Here is a 19,919-nt window from a genome sequence, read left to right as displayed (position 1 = left end):
CCGATAGATTTTCAAATTCACTGTGTAAGCCAAAAGTCTAAAAAAAAAAAAAGGGGGGGGAGAAAAAGAACAGAAAAAAAAAACTTATGTTGTGAGCTTACACTACTTCTGGATAAGATTAGCAGGGAAACATACTTACACTAATGTCGGAGACTAGCTCCAAATTTTGAGGTGTCTGGAGGCAGCACAGGCAGGACCCTAAGATGGGAAGGCGTTGGCGAGCGGATATTCCAAAAGGGGAGACAGGAGCGGGTACGAGGAAGACACAGGAGTCTGGATAGGGTGCAAGTCTTCCTGCTATCCCTTCAGCAGGTCTTTATTTATACTGTGTAGCAAATAGTTAATTGTAATAATGCATAGGGTAAGTTAATGAGATATCTCCATAAAACATTCTCAAAGACAAGGGGAAAAAACATTCTTCTCTTAACAATTTATGGTATAATAGATTATACATTTTGTGATAATTATCATGTATACAGCTGTCTAGTTATCACTCAAAGGAAGAGGGGTCTGGGAAGGGGTGTGCTTGTTAGCAAAAGGTTGTTAGGGGTCTTGGGGTAGTAATAAATTGTGTTAGCAGTGTTATCAGTGATTGTCTAAAGAAAAGCTAGTGCCTAATTTAAGGCTGGCAGAGAGTAGTTAGTGCTTGTTTTAAAAAGGAGCAAATTAAGAGAAAATTGTACAGTTGTATATCAAACAACACCTGTGTAGTCAAGGTTAAAATTTGTCCATTATGCCCTGGGAGCCTTATCTGAGGTTTGCTTTTTTATTTAAAGAAACCAAGGAAGCTTCCCAGGAGTTTTTATGTCCTGGGGTCTTATTTCTCCTGGGGCTTGCCTTTTGTCTCAGGAGACAGAGGGATTTCTCCTCCTGGGGCAGCTTGCCTGAAACAGGCAGCCGCCTGTGTGGCTAAGACAATCCAGTTATAAACTGAATGTTGCTCAGAATATTTTGATATTATGTTTATACAAAAAAGGTAGGTCATAACATAAGTTAGCAGTGGACAGTCTGATTTTTCAGAACTTATCCTGATCTACCCGGAATCTGTCAGATGATGGACGTTGTATAGCGTGTGTCACACTAAAAAAGTTTCCACTGTTTAATGTAAACTTAACCGAGCACCTGTATTTTTATTTGCTAAATCAGGAGACCCATTTGGGAGTCAGTAACTCTATTCTCTCTGTAGAAGAGAGGGTTCAGGACAGTGGCAGGGGGATATGCCCACACTTTGGAGTAAAGGCACAGAAAACAAAAGGTGGAATCAGAGAAGCCCACAGATGAGTCTGCAGAAATTCAGAGGTAGAACAGGTGAGCCCAGCACATCTGCTGAGAGGTGACACAGGGCTGTGAGAGTGTGGGTGCTTGATTAGAAAGGACCAATGGCTGTAGGTTTGGCCCTTCCAAAGCTGCTGGTGCTTCACAAAAGTATTAAATCAGTGGTTCTCAGTTTGGTTGCAGTGGAACTGGGTGTGTGCCCAAATGACCTATGGACAGGTCAGAACTGAAATCAGCATACTAGAAGTAGCCATTTCCCCTATGAGAGTTGGGGGAGACATGTAGGGACAACCCTCATCAACTCGGAACTCCCACAGCCCAAACTGAAGGGGTGAGAACCTACATCTTTGAATCATATAGTGTTGTGAACCAATGATACCTCAATTAAAAAAAAAAAGTATGTGGGCATGTGGGCCCTCCCTGGTGATGCAGTGGGTTGGAGCACTGCACTGCCAAGCTAAGCCGAGCTGTGGCCACTTCAGTGCGAGTTCGATCCCTGCCCCAGAGGTGACCACATGTCGTGGCAGACCTCTCCTGTATCGCCCGCTGCTCCCCTCAGCAGTGTACTTGATCGATCTGTCTGTTCTGCTCCCCACTGTTTCTGGTGAAGCCTCTCACTGCCCCTGCACCTCTGGCCTGTACCCCATTTCTGTATGCATAAATAAATCTTTTTTTATAAAAAAACATGTGGGACACTTAGTTTGGGAGTCATGTTGTAGTTACTAGAGAACAAAATACATATTTTCTTGAAAGCCTGAAGGAGACGCATACTTTACAACTCACTTGTCTTCAGTCTACTTCCCTTGTGGCCCCTGCTGTTCCCTAGCTACCCGTTTCCTCAATACCCAGCAACTGCCTCAATAGTCAGCAATTTCCTTCCTCTCAACTAGGTCTTTTCCCCTTAATTGTGTGGGTCAACCAAGGCTTGCTGTCCAGCAAAAAGGCCCAATCAGCTTCCCCACACCTGTCCCAATCATCTGAAAGATATTTGAAGTGGGGTGTGGGGACTGGCAATGACAAACTAGGCTGAATTCAGGTGGTCCTTCCTGAATGGACTTGAGAGGAGGAAGCTTCCCAGTGTCATCAAAGCTGCGTTGGTGATAAATTCACGAGGCTTCCTAGGTATGGGCAGCCAACTCAGCAGGACTTTCATTCAACCCACTGGCCTGTGTATCCCCACAAGTGTGAAAGTCCCACTTTGCTGGCCTCAGGTTGCTCAGGACTCTGGGCATTTTTAAAAGATCCTCTGACCGCCCCGCCCCACCCCCACCCCCACTTCACCTCCACCAAGGACCAAGTGGGAATGACTCCAAGGTTGGTAGTAAATGAGGCCTCCCAGTACCAACCCCAAAAGCTGCCGTTTTTTTTTTTTTTTATCATTGAACTTTTTTATTTTCTTATATTGTTCATTTTTGTACAACACTTGATTTCTTTCCTCAGGTGTGGTCCCCATAATCTCCCATTAGCACATCACCCATGTACTGTCACCATAGTTTCCTGTGCTCTTTCCTCCCGTTTCCTCTCTCCTTCCTGTTACATGCCTGAGATCTATAGTTTGCCTTCAAGTTTTTTTTTTTTTCCTTTTGCTCCGTTTCCTGAAATTTCCCCTATAAATGAAATTATTCATTATTTTCCTTTCCCATTCTGATTTATTTCATTGAGCATAATCCCTTCTAGTTCCACACATGTCACTGTGAATGGCATGAGTTTGTCTTTTTTCCTGCTGAGTAGTATTCCATCACGTGTATGTACAGCACCTTAATCCAGTCATCTGTTTTGGGGTTTTTACTTTGTTTCTACATCTTGGCTATTGTAAGTAGTGCTGAAATAAACATAGGAGTGCAGTTTCCCTCTCAAATTAATGTTTTTGTGTCCTTTGGGTAGATTCCACTGGGTGGGCCATAGAGTAATTTGAGGAACCTCCACCCAGTTTCCCACAGTGATTGGACCAGTTTGCATTCCCACCAGCAGTGTAAGAGGGTTCTTTTTTTTCCCACATCCTCGCCACAAGCTTCCCTCTTCTAGGAAAAACTTTGGATTTGAGAGAAGCTGTCCCCAGCTATTTCAAACCTATTTCTGACTACCTCTGCTATCAATCCTATTTTCAAAATTTGGGGTGATGAAAGCTTTCCAGAAACCTCAGTAACAGCTTCATTCACTCACAGACATGTGACTGCTAAAGATCAACTGACCCCTACAGCCAGAAAGGAGAGAAAATTACTAGATGGAGACCTAGTTCTCAAAGGCAATCACCTTTCAAAACTCAGGTGCCTTGTTTACTGGCTTTGGATTCTTAAAGGGTTGTTAGTTTCATACCTCCAAAGTGACTAACACAAAAACAAACAATAAAAATCATCTATGAAATCTACTTTCAAGCTCTCATAAACCCTGGGCCCACCGTTTGTATTCATGGTCCCAGTGAAAGCAACGCACACATACATACACAACACAACACACACACACATCCTGTGGGTATGTGATTGTATAGGTTTGCATGTGTGTGTGTGTATGTATAGTGTCTATGAGTGTATATGTATATATCTCATAAATTCCATAATTCCTTCTGTGGACACTGGGTCACATTAGGTTTCCTAAAAGAAACAACTGTCGCATGTGTACAGCTACCCCCATCATGCGCTTTTTTGCCCACAGGCCTGGAGCTATGACCAATCATGACCTCAGGCACCCATCTCCCTGCCTCTGTCTTTTCTCTGCCTTTGGCCACCAGATGGCATTCTGGAAACATTCTCAGCACCAGGTTTTTCTGCACCAAAGCTCCCCCGCATTTCCCCTAACTGGCCTGGCTCCCTTCTCTGTGTTCTCTCCCAATCCACGTTTCAGAATGCAGCCAAGGGGTTTTCTGAAAGGCTAATCTGTGGTTGTGGACACAAGATCTAGCCCTTCTCGCTCAGCTTCCTCGCCCCAATGGCTGGCATGCAAGAGGCACAGGACGGGGCAGGAAAAGCGCTCAGGATGAGGCCCAGCAGTCACTGCTGCTCTGTCATTATGATCAGAGCAAGACCTGCCCAGGCTTTCAGGACAAGGTCTGAATACTCTGCATGGCCGAGTTCTCCTCCTCACAGGATCCATTGGTGTCCTCGGCCCACGTTCCTCCTCTCCACTCTACACACAGACCCTTTTGCAGCACTGTAAGGAATCAGCTCACCTATCTCTAGTCTTTGTCCAGTTTCCTCTGCTGCCTTATTTTGGTAACCTCCTGCATCCTGCATTCAGCTGGGTACCCTCTGTGTAAAACCTCTGGAGTTCCCAGGCCTGGATCCAGAGCTACTCTGCTGGGTCCACTTCTTCCCTTTCCCAGACTGCAAGTTCCTTGGGGGTCACTTTGTTTTGCTGACTGCCTCCAATATGGTAGGATCAGCCAGGCCTCGCCCAGAGGCTGCCCTGCTGGCTGTTATCACCAGAGTGCACGGAGGCTCTGGCACTCTCAGAGCTCAGCAGTCAGGGGCCTGGGGTCTGTGCTGGCTTCCCCAAGCCTGGCTGGCACCTGGTCCAAGCCTGAGCTGGGCGAACCGTGGGAAATGAGCTTTCATGGTCAGGGCAGCAGAGAAAAAAGAAAAGGGGAAAATGCAAGACCCTCTTTGCCATTGCAAAGGAGGCATAAAGACCTGGGAAATAAAGGTGGAGTGGCAGTCTCCTATATTGTTTTCTCTTCACCAGGCACCATGCTGCGTGCTTAAATCCATCATCTCACTGAATCCTTGCCGCAAATGCAGGAGATGGGGAGCAGGACACTTGACAAAGAAGGAAGGAAGATGAGACCGCAGTGGGCTTAAGTGACTTGGGCAGTGTCTCAGAGCTTGCACTTCTGTCTCCAAAGCTATGCTCCAATGACCTGAGGATCCAGGCCCTTGATCTGATTCAATGGGCATCAGAGAGGACATCTCCAGGAACGGAACAGGGGGTGAAAGAATAGGGTTGTGGGAAAGAAAAAATCTGAGGGGAAAGCGAGTGAGATACTTCTTAGGCCTGGGGCTCACTTAGCCAGCCCAGTGCTAACAGACATAGGCCTCCATGCCAAGGACCTGATTTGTATCCAAGTGGAGCACTTCTGCCCAAGGGCTGAGCTACAAACACCCATCTAGGAGGATCTGGCCCTTTATTACCTTTACTTCGAGTTCTTTACAAACTTCTGGACTCAGCCTGGATATAGGGGCATGGTTGGGAGACTGCTGGGACAGCAAACTGAGGAGGGACATGAGAAGTAGCAAGCCACCTCGAAGGCCACCCAAGCAAACTGCCCACTGGTCCCCTTGCTCTGCAAGGAGGTGATGGGAGGGAGGGCATACCTGACATACCTAGGGGGAGTGTTGGGGACAGCATAGGAGTTAGCCCTCCTGGGAATCCATCACAAAGGTCAGTGGGGAGAGAAGAATTGCAGGAAGGGAGGGAAAAGGAGAGGAAGGAGTGGGAGAGAGAAAAACATAAAAAACTCCAAGACACAGGAGTGGGAGGCTGCGGGATTCCCCCAGACAGGGGCTCAGACTAGACCAGATGCAGAGAACAATGGGCTTAGAGCAGGGGGAGCCAGGAGGGAAGAAGAGGAAGTCTGAGACTGGGTCAGAGAGAGAAAATCTTTCATTTCAGGAGCCGAGGCCACGGGCACCATACCGAGTCAGTGTTGGGCAGGGACTGGCATAAGACCAGCATGAGAACCCGAGGGCGCCAAGGCAGGACGAGCAGGGAAGCTCACAATACCCACCTCACCATATCATTGCCAGGCCCGGCCCTTTACACCTCATTTCATTTCATCCTCACAATTTCCTGTAGAGGGCTGTTATTCTTACTCCCTTCCTGCTATGAAGATGTGGAGATGAGGCTCAGAGAGATTGAGTGGTTTGTCCCACGTGACCCAGCTGGTGATTTGCGCGTCAGGATGAGAACCCAAGCAGTTTCAACTCTGTGCTCTCTTAATCACAGCTCCTGCCCAGTGAGACAAAAGTGGGTGAATCAAGACCAAATGGGTGAATCAAGACCGAAGACAAGCAAGTATGGGGGGAGGGGGGAGGACCAGACACCAAATAATGGGGGAAATAATGGCAAGGAGGCCGGAGGGGAGGAAGAGAGTCTGGGAGGATGACCTGCCCAGGACCAACACCAGGCCCAGCGTGGCCAGGCAGGGTTCCCTGCTCACTCGGCCACAGAGGGGCTCCCTGTCCCTCAGCTGCTGCCTGGCTGCGTGGACAGCACCTTCCCATCAGGCTGTCCCAGCCCAGGAGCATCCTCCTCAGCACAGGCCTCTCCGCTTCACAGGAAATGCTCTTTCTCTAATTGGCATTGAAACTCACAGCCCTCCCTTTTCCTGTAGGTGGGGTTTCCATAGGAAAAAGCTGCTTCTCTGTTTCCCCAGCCCAGCAACTGTTTGGAAGTCAGATCCCCACATCCCGCTCTACTGGGTCAATTCCCCGCCTCGACCTGCTCTTGTCCATCATTTGCTGAAGTGAACCAGCGGGTTCCCCCCGTGCAGGATCTCCCCCGGCAACTTCCCTTCACCCGTGCTTGGATCTCTCAGATCTCTTCAGATGAAGATGGCCTCACCTATGAATCCTGCCAGTACCATCATTATCTAACGATGGGGCGGGTCTGTGCCCACAGGTCTAGGGGCAGGAGAACGGGGTTAATCAAACCCCCCCAGAAACACTGGAGGACTTGCCCAGCCTTTGAAGAACTCTAGCAGTTTCTGAATCTAGCTCACTGGTGGTAAGCATGATGCGACTTCTGCCACTTTTGCTGGGGTTTTGGGGGCCAGGTGGCTACTTGTTGCTTTCAGGAAACTGCCAGGAGGTGGCCACCCTCACTGTGAAATACCAAGTGTCTGAGGAAGTGCCATCTGGCACGGTGATAGGGAACCTATCCGGGGAACTGGGCCGGGAGGGGAGGCGTGGGCAAGCGGGGGCTGCCTTTCAGGTTCTGCAGCTGCCACAGGAGCTCCCCATCCAGGTGGACTCTGAGGATGGCCTGCTCAGCACAGGGAGGCGACTAGACAGAGAGCAACTCTGCCGGCAGCGGGACCCCTGCCTGGTTTCCTTTGATGTGCTTGCTGCAGGGGATCTGGCTCTGATCCACGTGGAGATCCAGGTGCTAGACATCAATGACCACCAGCCTCAGTTTCCCAAAAGTGAGCAGGAGCTAGAGATCTCTGAGAGTGCCTCTCTGCGCACCAGGATCCCCCTGGACAGGGCCCTCGACCCAGACACGGGTTCTAACAGCCTGCATTCCTACACTCTGTCTCACAGTGAGCACTTTGTCCTAGATGTCATTGTGGGGCCCGATGAGACCAAACATGCAGAGCTTGTGGTGGTGAAGGAGCTGGACCGGGAAATCCACTCATTTTTTGATCTGGTGCTAACGGCCTATGATAATGGGAACCCCCCCAAGTCAGGCACCAGCTTGGTCAAGGTCAACGTCTTAGATTCCAATGACAATAGCCCTGTGTTTGCTGAGAGCTCACTGGCACTAGAAATTCGAGAAGACGCTGCCCCTGGTACTCTCCTCATAAACTTGACTGCTACGGACCCTGATGAGGGCCCCAATGGGGAGGTGGAGTTCTTCCTCAGTAAACATGTGCCTCCTGAGGTGCTGGACACCTTTAGTATTAATGCCAAGACAGGCCAGATGATTCTGCTTCAACCCCTAGACTATGAAAAGAACCCTGCTTATGAGGTGGATGTCCAGGCAAGGGACCTAGGTCCCAACCCCATCCCAGCCCACTGCAAAGTTCTCATCAAAGTTCTGGATGTCAATGACAATGCCCCAAGCATCCACATCACATGGGCCTCCCAGCCATCACTGGTGTCAGAAGCCCTTCCCAAGGACAGTTTCATTGCACTCATCATGGCAAATGACTTGGACTCAGGAAACAACGGTCTGGTTCACTGCTGGCTGGGCCAAGAGCTGGGCCACTTCAGGCTGAAAAAGACCAATGGCAACACATATATGCTGCTAACCAATGCCACACTGGACAGGGAACAGTGGCCAATATATACCCTCACGCTGTTGGCCCAAGACCAAGGACCCCAGCCCTTATCAGCCACGAAACAGCTCAGCATTCAGATCAGTGATGTGAATGACAATGCACCTGTATTTGAGAAGAGTAGGTATGAGGTCTCTACTCGAGAAAACAACCTACCCTCTCTTCACCTCATTACCATCAAGGCTCATGATGCAGATTTGGGCATTAATGGAAAAATCTCCTATTATATCCAGCACTCCCCAGTTTCTTACTTGGTGGCTATTAACTCGGACACAGGCGAGGTGACTGCTCAGAGGTCACTGGACTATGAACAGCTGACTGGCTTTGAGTTCCGAGTGATTGCAAAGGACAAGGGGCAGCCCCAGCTTGCAGCCAGTGTCTCTGTATGGGTCAGTCTCCTGGATGCCAACGATAATGCCCCGGAGGTGATTCAGCCCATACTAAGTGATGGAAAAGCCAGCCTCTCAGTGCTTGTAAATGCCTCCACAGGCCACCTTCTGGTGCCCATTGAGACCCCTCATGGCTTGGGTCTTGTGGGCACAGACTCACCACCGCCGGCCACCCACAGCGCTCAGCCATTCCTTTTGTCAACCATTGTAGCAAGAGATGCAGACTCGGGGGCAAATGGAGAGCTCCTCTACAGCATTCAGGGTGGGAATGACGCCCATCTCTTCGTTCTCAACCCTTACCTGGGCCAACTGTTCATCAACATCACCAATGCCAGTAGCCTTATTGGGAGTGAGTGGGAGCTGGAGATAGCCGTAGAAGACCGTGGCAGCCCCTCCTTGCAGACCCGAGCCCTGCTGAGGGTCTTGTTTGTCAGCAGTGTGGACCACCTCAGGGACTCGGCCCATGAGTCCAGGGTCCTGAGCGCCTCAGTGCTCACGGTGATTTGCCTGATAGTGCTGCTGGCCATCTTCGGGTTGATCTCAGCTCTGATCATGTCCATCTGCCGGACAGAAAAGAAGGACAAGGCCTACAATTGTCGGGAGGCTGAGTCCACCTACCGCCACCAGCCCAAGCGGCCCCAGAAACACATTCAGAAAGCAGACATTCATCTCGTGCCTGTGCTCAGGGGCCAGACAGAGGAGCCGAGCAGAGGCGGGCAGTCCCACAAGGACACAGGCAAGGAGGCGATGATGGAAGCAGGCTGGGATCCCTGCCTGCAGGCCCCCTTTCACCTCACACCCACCTTGTACCGAACCCTGCGGAACCAAGGCAACCAGAGAGCCCTGGCTGAGAGCCGGGAGGTGCTGCCTGACACAGTCAACCTCCTTTTCAACCATCCCAGGCAGAGGAATGCTTCCCGGGAGAACCTGAACCTTCCTGAGCTGCAGCCTGCTCCTGGCCAGCCTCGCCTGAGGCCTGTGAAGGTGGCGAGCAGTCCCACAGGAAAGCTGTCTGGAGACCAGAGCAGTGAGGAAGCCCCGCTGAGCCCACCTGCCTCCTCTGCAACCCTGAGGCGGCAGCGGAATCTCAATGGCAGAGTGGCCCCTGAGGCAGAGACGGGCCCCCATCAGATCCTGCGGAGCCTGGTCCGGCTGTCTGTGGCCGCCTTTGCAGAACGGAACCCCGTGGAGGAGCTGACTGTGGACTCTCCTCCTGTTCAGGTACACTGGGTGTGGGCGGCTCTCTCTGGTCATCTCTGCACCACCACCAACAGCCACCAGACACTCATGACCCTAACATTCCTCACTTTCATTCCTTAGGCTGACCAAGAATTTTATGGCACACTGGGTGTCAGGGATTCAGGGGGTCAACAGTGGTTGTGTGTGATTCCAGGCAAATTATTCACTGTCTCTAAGTCTTAGTGTCTCTCTCTGTAAAACAATACCAGTAAAAGCACCTGCCTTCCAGAGCTGTTCTGAGGATTTGATCAGTTAGTTTCTCTAATGCACTCACTCAGGGTGCCTGGCACAAGCAGACACACAGCAGTGGTGTGATAAAGAGAAAACATTTTGGAACCAGGGAAGTTACACAGCTTGTCTAGTGAAGATGTCCATGTTAACAGCGCCTGTCTTCTAAGTTTGCTAGAGATAAACTGAGTGCACATAAAGCTTCCAGACAGTATCTGGCATTTAGCACTCAGCAAATAATTACGGTTATTTCTACAAATGTCTTCTCCATTACTACTTGCCCTCTACTCACCCGGGCAACTTCTTTATGCAGCTAGGCAGCATGGGCATAATTACCCTTGGAGCAGGGCTGCAATCGATGTGCCCAAGACCCCAGAGCTTGCCAGCTGGGCCTATGGGATGGGCAGTGAAAACAATCTTGGAACTGGAAATTCGTGAGATCCAGATACAGATTTCAGCACAGCTGCTTAGAAACTGGGGGACAGTGGGCAAGTCCTGTACCATCTGAGTTTCATTTTCCTTATCTATAAAATGGGGGTTATTGTGCCAAACTCACCACATCTATCTCCCAGAGGGGTGAGAATCAAATGGGATGATGAATGATCAAGCGTCTATGTCCCAGAGCATACTTGACACAGATGGGATATCTTTTTCAGGGATGGTGCCTGATATGCTCACATGCTGCTCTGAGCCCCAGCTAATTTTCTCTGTACCAGGTTGCCCACCCAAGGCAACTTCTGTTTGGGCAGGCCATCAGCTCAGATTTCCTGTGGAGCAAGGCCACAGCTTCCTTCCCTCCACGCCTCTTCAGGAAGCCACCTGGAGAGGGCCCAGCTGCTGCCCTGGGAATCTAGTCCTGGGTTCTATGCCGCCCTAAAAATTTCCCAGAGCCATTCATTCATCAAAAGCTTATTGAATGAGCTCTTTGTGCCAAACACACGCTGGTGGCTGGTGAACAGAGACAGCAGAGAACAGACACGGGGGTGGTAGAGAGGGTGCTCATTTGGAATCAACTTGAGGCTAAGAGGCAGGTTGCCTAATGCTCATGATTTTCTAGCAGCACAGTCTCACCGTGGAGGGAGGTCCAGGTTGAAATTCTAACACTACTGCTAATTGCTGTATAGCCCCTATGAGCCTCAAGTTCCTCATCGGCAAAGTGGGTATGATGGTAACTCTTCCTGTGTGTTAGTGTAAGGACTAAATGAGATTATATATCACTTGACAGTTATTAAGTGCTTATCGTAAGATCTACTGACAAATAATTTATATACTTTTATCTTCATAACTGCAATCATCACATAGCCTAGACCTTATCATTATTGCCTTTTTAACTGCTAAGGAAACTCAGGTTCAGAATGTTGACAGGGTTCTCAAGGTCACCCAGATGGAAACTAGAGCAGGTCAGATTTAACAGAACAATGCCTGACTAACTCCAGAGTCTGGGTTTTAACTATGAAATGAACCTAAATGACAGTGCTCAGCTCAGGGACTGGCATTTAGCAGTATGCCCTTCACTGGGCAAAAGGGTCACAGTTGGCTTCAGAAAACTTCTCGGGCCTGCACTGGAGGGGTAGGAGATGCCCAACGGGGCTCTGACCCTCCCAAGTCATAGTGAAATCCCAGTCCTGGTCACGTCCCTGTTCAACTGGCCTGAGGTTGGCACCTTTTGTCTTCAGCTGCCCAGAGAGGTGAAGTGGACCCCTTTAGGGAGGGTAGGGAAGGACCCAGGAGCAGAGGCAGTACTTCTAGGAGTAAAAGCCTAAACTCAAGTAAACTGAATTAACTTTCAAATCATGTAATTAATCTTAGCAACCTTTAAGGAAGGTTGGGCCAGTATTTCTAGTTCCACCTTAGAGAGGAGGAAACTAAGTTCTGAGTATGTCTAAAAACATGCCTGGATTATACAAGCTAGAAATGACCTTGAACTAGAACTCAGCCTCCCAAGACTTACTCTTCACCCCCATGAGGCCCTGCAGCATCTGACAACAACATGTCATCCAGCCTCTGTCCCATTATGCAGCCTTCTGAAGTGTCACCATCTCCTCTGGCCTTTTCGCTTAGAGACTTCGGTCAGAAACTCTCTTCACCCCTTGCCCAGACCCAACGCCCCTGACTCACCAAAGTCCAGTGGAAGCTTTGGATCTTAGGTGTCTGGTATGTTATATGAACTCAACAAATGTTCACATAAATAAACTAGCCCTGTTTCCCCTTTCTTTAAAAGGGGGAACATCCAGCCTCTGTCCCATAGACCCCCTCCTTTCCAACCCCATGCAATTCCCAGGAGCCGCTGTGTCCCGTCTTCCTGTGAGCTCCCTGAGGGCAGTGACTTGGTCACTCTCATTTGTGTTGTTGAATGAATGAATGGATGCATGCATGAATAAATAAATGATTAAATGATGCCATTTTGCCTTCTCTACTAACTTGCCTTACATTTGACCTACAAAAATTGGCTGAGTTTTAGAATACCATGGAAGGGGAGGAAATAACCCTTTAAGATAATTTTTATCAAAGCAATAATGAATTTATGGTCAGGAAATGCCCTTTTCACCTCCATCCCACAGATTCCACCAGAAGCTGGTCACTAAGAGGGATGAGAGTGAAGGGGTGGGCACACAGGGTCTCCCTGCTCCCAGATTCTTGGGTGACAGGGCCATGCTGGGAACCTGCCCACACAGGTCCCCCCCTGCTGTCACCACCACCTTTCACCATCCCCCATCTGATCACACAAACATCTGAAGCCAGAGGAAAGACTATAAAAAGAAAGCGCCGGCATTGAGGGAAACATCCGGCAAGGAAGTGTGCTGGGTCGGAATTGTGTGGAGTCAACAGATTTTTCCTGTCTTGTAGCAAATCTCCCAGCTGCTGTCCTTGCTGCATCAGGGCCAATTCCAGCCCAAACCAAACCACCGGGGAAATAAGTACTCAGCCAAGCCCGGAGGCAGCAGGTAAGCAGCACGTAGCTCCCACAGGATTCTCAGGACCCCCACTGGCTGCCCTCAGCCCTTAAGCCTCTATCATGTGAGGACTGGAAGCAGGGGGCGCATCCAGATGCTGGTCCCCCAGAGGGTACAGTGGACGGTGTCCACTCCCCCACCCCAGGCAGCTTTGCCTTAGAGCAACTGTATTTATGGTGTTTACAGGACCCAGAATCCCTAAGGAAATGAATTCATCTCCCCAGGCTCTATCTGTCCCCTGACTGCAGGGGTGCTGGGCTATGGATTTTTAAATCTGTAATCTCCAGTTTTCTTTCTCTTGACCCTTAAACAGAATATGGTTGATAGGAGTAGGGGACTGGGGAGTGTTATTCTGGGCTGTTCTAGAATTAAAAAGACCTCAAGAGAACATCTAACCTAACTCCTCCTAATTACAGATGGAGAAACTGAGGTTCTAATGTGTGAGATCCACACTGGCTATGCAAACTTAAGCAAGTCAGACAATTCCTTGGGGCCCTGTTTTTTACCTATAAACACCTATAAACTTGCATGTAGAGATAGGGTAGAGGTTTGTATCCTAAACCTATAGTCTAGTGCCTGGCACATTACAGGTACACAACTAAATTCTTTCCCCTTAAAGTGACTTTGCTCAAGGTCACACAGCCAGTGACTGACAAAGCTGGTTTGATGAGACAGTGTCTGCACCTTATAGAGCTTGAAGCCTGACTCAGAGGAACTGTTTAATCAATCTTAGTTGTTATTATTACTTGCAAACCTGCCACCACCCTACTGGCCCCTTCAGAGAAGCAGAAATGGCCAGAGAAAAAGAGCAGAAAGGACCCTCAGGCCTTCCAGTTTCTCAGGGAGCCTTCAGACCTGCTGGGATAGAGCTGAGCCTGTTCCCAAGCTGAGGTGTCTCAGGAATCCACCTCTCCAGGTCACAGGGAGGGTAGAGAGCGGAAACAGGGCAGTATGTTCTGAGTAGCTTCTGGAAGCCTCACCTCAGCTATGTCCTCTATAGACCTGCTCAGAATTCTGGCCTGGCACTTGGCCTCAGATAAGGAGAAAGAAAAATTTGTTTACCATTCCACCACGTTTTTAAGCACCAACTATGTGCCAGGCCCTGTTCTGAGCACAGGCGGGAGAGCAAATCCCTCCCCTCACTGGAGCTCAAACTTGGATGGAGGGATGAAGGGAGGGAATGAAAGAGGGAGAGAGACCAGGAGGGAGAGGTGAGTGGATGGTTGGATGGATGGATGGAAGAAGGGAAAAACTACAGCTTACCAACCTCCTACTCTGTGCCAATGAAGGCATGGGAGGGGCATAGTGAATAATCATACCAAGCATTCACACTTTTCAAGGTGACACAAAAGAAATCCTTTGCATACAAGGTCTCATTTTACCCTCAACACCCCATGCAGTGTGTGTTGTTTATTAACCCCCATTTCACAGATGAAGAAACGTGACTCAGACTAGGCAGGAGGGCTAGGATTAAGGAACCCAGTTTGGTCTGATGCTGAAGGCAGGGCTGGGTATACCGCTCCCCCTATGGGTGAATGAGTGTGAAAAATAGGATGTTCCTGAGCAGGAATGAACGTGCCCAGGGGTGACTGTGCTCACAAGCTGACAGCGCTGGCTTCCCGCACAGGAGTACAAACCCAGATGCAGAGGGCTCAGGTGCCAGGGCTGGGGGCCAAGAAGAACCTGACCAGGAAGAAGGATCCTTAGACTCTGAAGAGGACCTCTCTGTGAAGCAGCTGCTAGAAGAAGAGCTGTCAAGCCTGCTGGACCCACACACAGGTAGGAACTTCCCAGGGTTACCCCAAACTTGCTTCTCCTCTCTTGTACCCAGGCTTCAAAGTCCTGCTCTGATCTACCACATGGAAACATAGCATTCTATTTCTGGGGAGGAATCTCAGTAACATTTTATTTCCCCTTGAGCATCAGAAAACCTTTGTTTGTTTAAAGACCAGATTCTACTTTGATTGTTAATTTTAAAACATCGTCATAAAAATAGTGAACAATTACTAAGTTCTTGGTGTGTGCCAAGTACCCTGGAAACATCTTATATACATCACATTTTAGCCTCCAAACAGACCTTAGAGGCAGATATTAAGAGCTCCAAGTTAAGATACGCTAGGGAGGTAACTGAGCTGCCTGGACTCACCCAGGTTCACAGAGCTCATCAGTGATGGGGGGGTCCCCCAGTCCCCAACCTATTAGGAGACCTCCCCTCACTTTCTAAACCAATCATTTCTACTTCTTTTGTGTGTTAAATACCCTTCCACCCTAAGAACTGAAGCCATTCTTTAATGAGCAAACAATTAAAACCAAGAATTTTCTGAAGAAACAATTAGTTTGGACAATAAACTGCATCATATGAATTTTAATCCAAGAAACTGCCAGTTTGTGGAGACTGGTCAGCCTCCTTTCAGGTGACTCACCTATAACGACCATCCCTATCTGCTGGACTTTGTTCTCTGTTTCTGTAGCCAACAATTTATTTCTCATCCAAACACATCCTGTGTGCTTCATCTGGCACAAACACGCTGAAGGCATGGGAAGCACTTCCCTTTCCTTAAATACATACATATATATATATATATATATATATGTAATATTTACTGCGTGCTCTCTATATGCTAGCCCCTGTTCTAAAAGCCTCGTGGGAAAAGCTTAAGATAAGGGCTAGTTGTTATCCCCATTTTATAAAGGAAAAGTCTAAGGATCGGGGGGGGGGGGTTAGTAATTTTTCTAAGATTGTACAGCCAATGGTTATTAACACAGGCAGTGTAGCTCTAAATTAAAATAAAGTAAAATTAAAACTAATTAAAAGTAACTAAAATGAAGAATTCAGTTACTCAGCCATGCCATGCACATTTCAGTGCTAAGTAGCCACATGTGGTTAGTGGACATACTATGGACAGCACCATATAGAAAGTTTTATAGGACATCACTGTCTAAATGTAGAGCTGTGAGGCCCAATACAGCAGCCACCAATGGCCTGAGAGAAAGGCTAGTCTGAACTGAGATGTGCTATAAGCATAAAACACACTCCAGATTTTGAAGGCTTTGTGTGAAAAAAGAATGTACAGTATCTTATTAGTCATTAAAAAAAAATACCAGGTATATGATAAACGTAATGCCATTAGGTATAAAGAATTAACAGATCAATTTCACCTTTTTACTTTTTTAACATGTCTGCTAGAAAACTGAAAATGACATCTGTGGTCATTACATCTCTGTAATCAGCTCTACACCAGAACCTGTGGGTTCACTTCCTACATGGTACTGTTTCCCCACAGCGTGAAGGGTTTGGGGGCTGCACGAGTTAGGGAACAAAGAGAGTGGCAGGGCTAACAGTATACTTGCCTGGGGCTGGCCTGCCAGAGACTGGGATCCTGGCCACATCAGATAGCTGCCCCACCTATGGGTGTGATGATGACAATATTTCACCAGCTGCATGAGCTCACTGAATTCAACCTGACATAACAAGTGCTATTAAGTCTTCGCTTTCTGAGAGGAAAAGGAGACAGAGGCACAGAGAGGTTAAGCATTTCCCCCAATGTCACACTGCCCCTAAGTGGTAAAGCAGAGAAATCAAACCCAGGTTGGCCCAGTGCCCCACCTTCTGCTGAGTAACTTTACCATCGCTTTCCAGGCCTTCACACATCCTGGTGCTATACTCATTCAAAGCTCCCTTCATGCAAGGAAAGGCCTGATTCTGGAATACCAAAAGAGTTTAACCTTATTACCTCAGAGTCTCAGGGGACTAAGGTTTACATTTCCTAAATTTCCAGGGTTAATACTTATGTTCATTCAATAAACGTCCACTAAGTTCCAGGCTGGACCCCAGGCCCCAGTTGTGACGCAGGTCCACACCACCTCACAGCCTGCAAGCCCGACACTGACGAGGCAAGGCAGGGGCTCATTTATCAACATAAACAACCATTAGCTGTATTTTGGAATAACTTTTACAAATTACAAAAGTAATACTTGGTTAATATAGAAAAATGCAGATGAACAAAAAGAAAATAAATCAGTTTTGCCTGGGGTAATTTCAGTTAACACTTTGACATACTGCTTCTTAGTCTCTTACTCTACGCACAGATTTTAAAGTAGTTTACCTTAGGCAAACATTAAATAAATGTTAAAGTATATGTTGTGCCCCACCCCCCCTTTTTTTTTTTTAACAAAGACACAGTTTCTTAACCACAGAATTATACTTTCCTCTGGTTTGATCTCCTACCATCAGGTGTGGACTAGTTTTTTTTTAAGTGGGATGTTTTTTGAAGAGTTTGGGGAAAGAAGCAGTGGAATGGGGGCTTTCGGGCCCTGGAAGTCAAATTTTCACTGCCCAGCCCCGTTTGGGGGATCGTTCTGGGCAGCCAACCCCTTTCCAGCCTGATGCCAAGTCAGTGCTTCCCGCAGCTTGAGAGATAAAGGTAGAGGAGTTGCAGGTCTGAGGCCAGGGGGTAATGGCTGAGGAGGGTGCAGGGCCAGGGGGTAAAGGTTGAGTTGAGGACACAAGACCAGATTGTCATGTGCAGAACTTAGCTGGCCTGGGAATTCCAGAGGTCACAAGTGGACATCAGAAGCTATCCCTTTCCAGGGAGGACGGTCAGCTCTTGAGAGTGGGTACTTTGGTACTATCACAGGGGCTTCCGAGTCATCGACCTTGGGTCAGATCCAGGTTTAGTGGCTTAAATCTGTTTTCTGTTTCCCCATCCATAAAATGGGATGATACTCAACTTCAAAGGTTTGTATGGAGGTTAAATCGTATTCAAGAAAGCACAGAAGTGCTTTCTTAGTGGTAACGATTATGCTGAACACCAACCGAAGGCAGCACCAAGCCAGGAACTGCAGCCTTGGCTAAGAAAAAGGATTTCTACTCTCATCCCCTCAGGCAGTGGTGCCCTGATGGGGTGAAAATTCTGGCCGTACAGAAATGGGTAGAAGACCCCAAGACCTGAATCAGGGAGGGAGTCTTTAAAAACAAGCCAATTTTACTCTAAGCCACTTTCTAATTCCTCCTCCTGTATCCTTTCCACTCAGCTCTCCTGTGTACTTGGGTCCTGCCTTCCGGCCCATGAGCTTCTCTGTCAGGGCCTCTTCCTTCCGGTCCCCCTCCAACAACCCCATCATTCCCTCCCCCACTTCCCTTCCCTCCTTTGTCCCATGCCCTTGCCCTGCCCACGCCCCACCCTGTCCCGTCTGGCCCTTCCTGGGCAGGGCCCCACTGTCTGTCCTCTTCCCCTCTAGGTTTGGCCCTGGACCGACTGAGCACCCCCGACCCAGCTTGGATGGCAAGGCTCTCTTTACCCCTGGCCACCAACTACCGTGACAACGTGTTCTCTGCTGATGCTGCAGCCTCAGAGGAGCCTAGAACCTTCCAGACATTCGGCAAGGGGACTGGGCCAGAGCTGAGCCCGACAGGCACACGACTAGCCAGCACCTTTGTCTCAGAGATGAGCTCGCTGTTGGAGATGCTGCTGGAACAGCGCCCCAGTGTGCCTGTGGAGGCTGCCTCCGAGGTGCTGCGGCGCCTCTCTGTTTGTGGGAGAACCCTCAGCCTAAACCTGGCCACCAGTGGGGCATCAGGCACAGAGGTCCAGGAGGGTGCAGGTGAAAAGAAGGGGATCAACAGCAGAACATGCAGCAACAGCAGCAGCAGGGGGCTGTGGATCCAGGAACCAGGAGCCCAGGCAGATGTTTTGGTGCCCAGACCCTGAACATCCTGGGACATGAACTGGCTTCTAAAATCTTTGAACTCACTGACAGAAATGGCTTAAGAACTTTGGGGTGATCATGAGGTAGCAGGGGTTCAGGACTAACAACTGGTGGAGCAAAGCAATCCCGTTAGGGGCTGGCTCTGCCTCTGAACTTTTTGGAAAATGAAGTGTGTGTGGCTAGGATTACGTGTTTGCTGGCAAAACACACATGGAGGTGAAGTGTTGTCCTCTATGCCAAGGAATGTCACAGTAGGGAAGGATGGTTTGTTGCATTCTAGAGGATGGGGAGCTGGATCCAGAAGCACCAGGCAAAGCTCGCTGACTTACTAATAAAGGAAAGGCTGTGGTCTGTTCTCCTGTCTACACCTGTTAACAGGGAAGCGGGAAGAACAACAGAGAGGGTTCTTTGTCCTTCCATCTCTAGCAAGAAGACCTTGCCAGGTCTGGACAGGAGTGAGGCACGTTGGCACATTGTTAGGTTTGCAGTGATGGACATGCATACCCTTGACCCCACTCTTCTACTGCTGCATTATCTAATACTCTGCTTCTCAACTGGAAAATCAGGGCCAGGAAAAGCATGACTGTTTATAGAGCATTTACACAAGCCAGGCACCAGGTTTCAGAATAGGAATTAATTTCCCAACAACACCGGCAAGGAGGTGTAATTATCCCCATTTCACAGACAAAGACATGAGGCCTGAAGAGCTGAGTGTCTTGCCCAAAGATCAAATAGAGAAGAGAGGCACAGGCGGCATCTGGAACCAGGCTTGCCTACCGAAACCCATGCTTTTGACATTGACACTAGGCTGCCGGGCAAGGCAAGGCAAGGCCCCACTAGGTGAACTTCTGCTAGTAGTGGACTTGCCTGACCCCCCCTCCAAAACACTACTTAAAAGAACACTTCCAAAGCCTCTCAGGCCTGTGTGGCTCTCACATCCAAGAACAAGAGGGACTTGGATTTGACCTAGCGCAGGCCTGGGCTTGTGCAGGCTCCTGTCCTTCTCCACAAGCAGTCCTCTAGGGACAGAAGTCATCTTTGGAGACCTACTGTTGGAGAGCAAATCTTTCTCTTTCACAGCAGGTTCAGGCCTGTGAATTCAACCCCAGAGGACAGTGTGTGAACTGAGTCTAT

The 19,919-nt window shown here is 48.8% G+C and overlaps 1 protein-coding gene across 1 annotated transcript; it reads left to right on the top strand.

The window, feature by feature from the left end:
• Window positions 1-6,646: 6,646 nt before the first annotated feature.
• Window positions 6,647-19,116, top strand: PCDH12 (protocadherin 12). The gene is made up of 4 exons (XM_004686552.2): window positions 6,647-9,876; window positions 12,970-13,067; window positions 14,704-14,855; window positions 18,318-19,116. Exons 1-4 carry the CDS (start codon window positions 7,000-7,002, stop codon window positions 18,785-18,787), a joined length of 3,597 nt encoding a protein of 1,198 aa, XP_004686609.1. The 5' UTR covers window positions 6,647-6,999; the 3' UTR covers window positions 18,788-19,116.
• The last annotated feature ends 803 nt before the right edge of the window (window positions 19,117-19,919 follow it).

The sequence above is a fragment of the Condylura cristata genome, unplaced genomic scaffold (assembly GCF_000260355.1).
Source record: "Condylura cristata isolate star-nosed mole 26May11 unplaced genomic scaffold, ConCri1.0 scaffold00021, whole genome shotgun sequence".
Classification (NCBI taxonomy): domain Eukaryota; kingdom Metazoa; phylum Chordata; class Mammalia; order Eulipotyphla; family Talpidae; genus Condylura; species Condylura cristata.
This window is presented reverse-complemented; position numbering and strand designations above follow the sequence as displayed.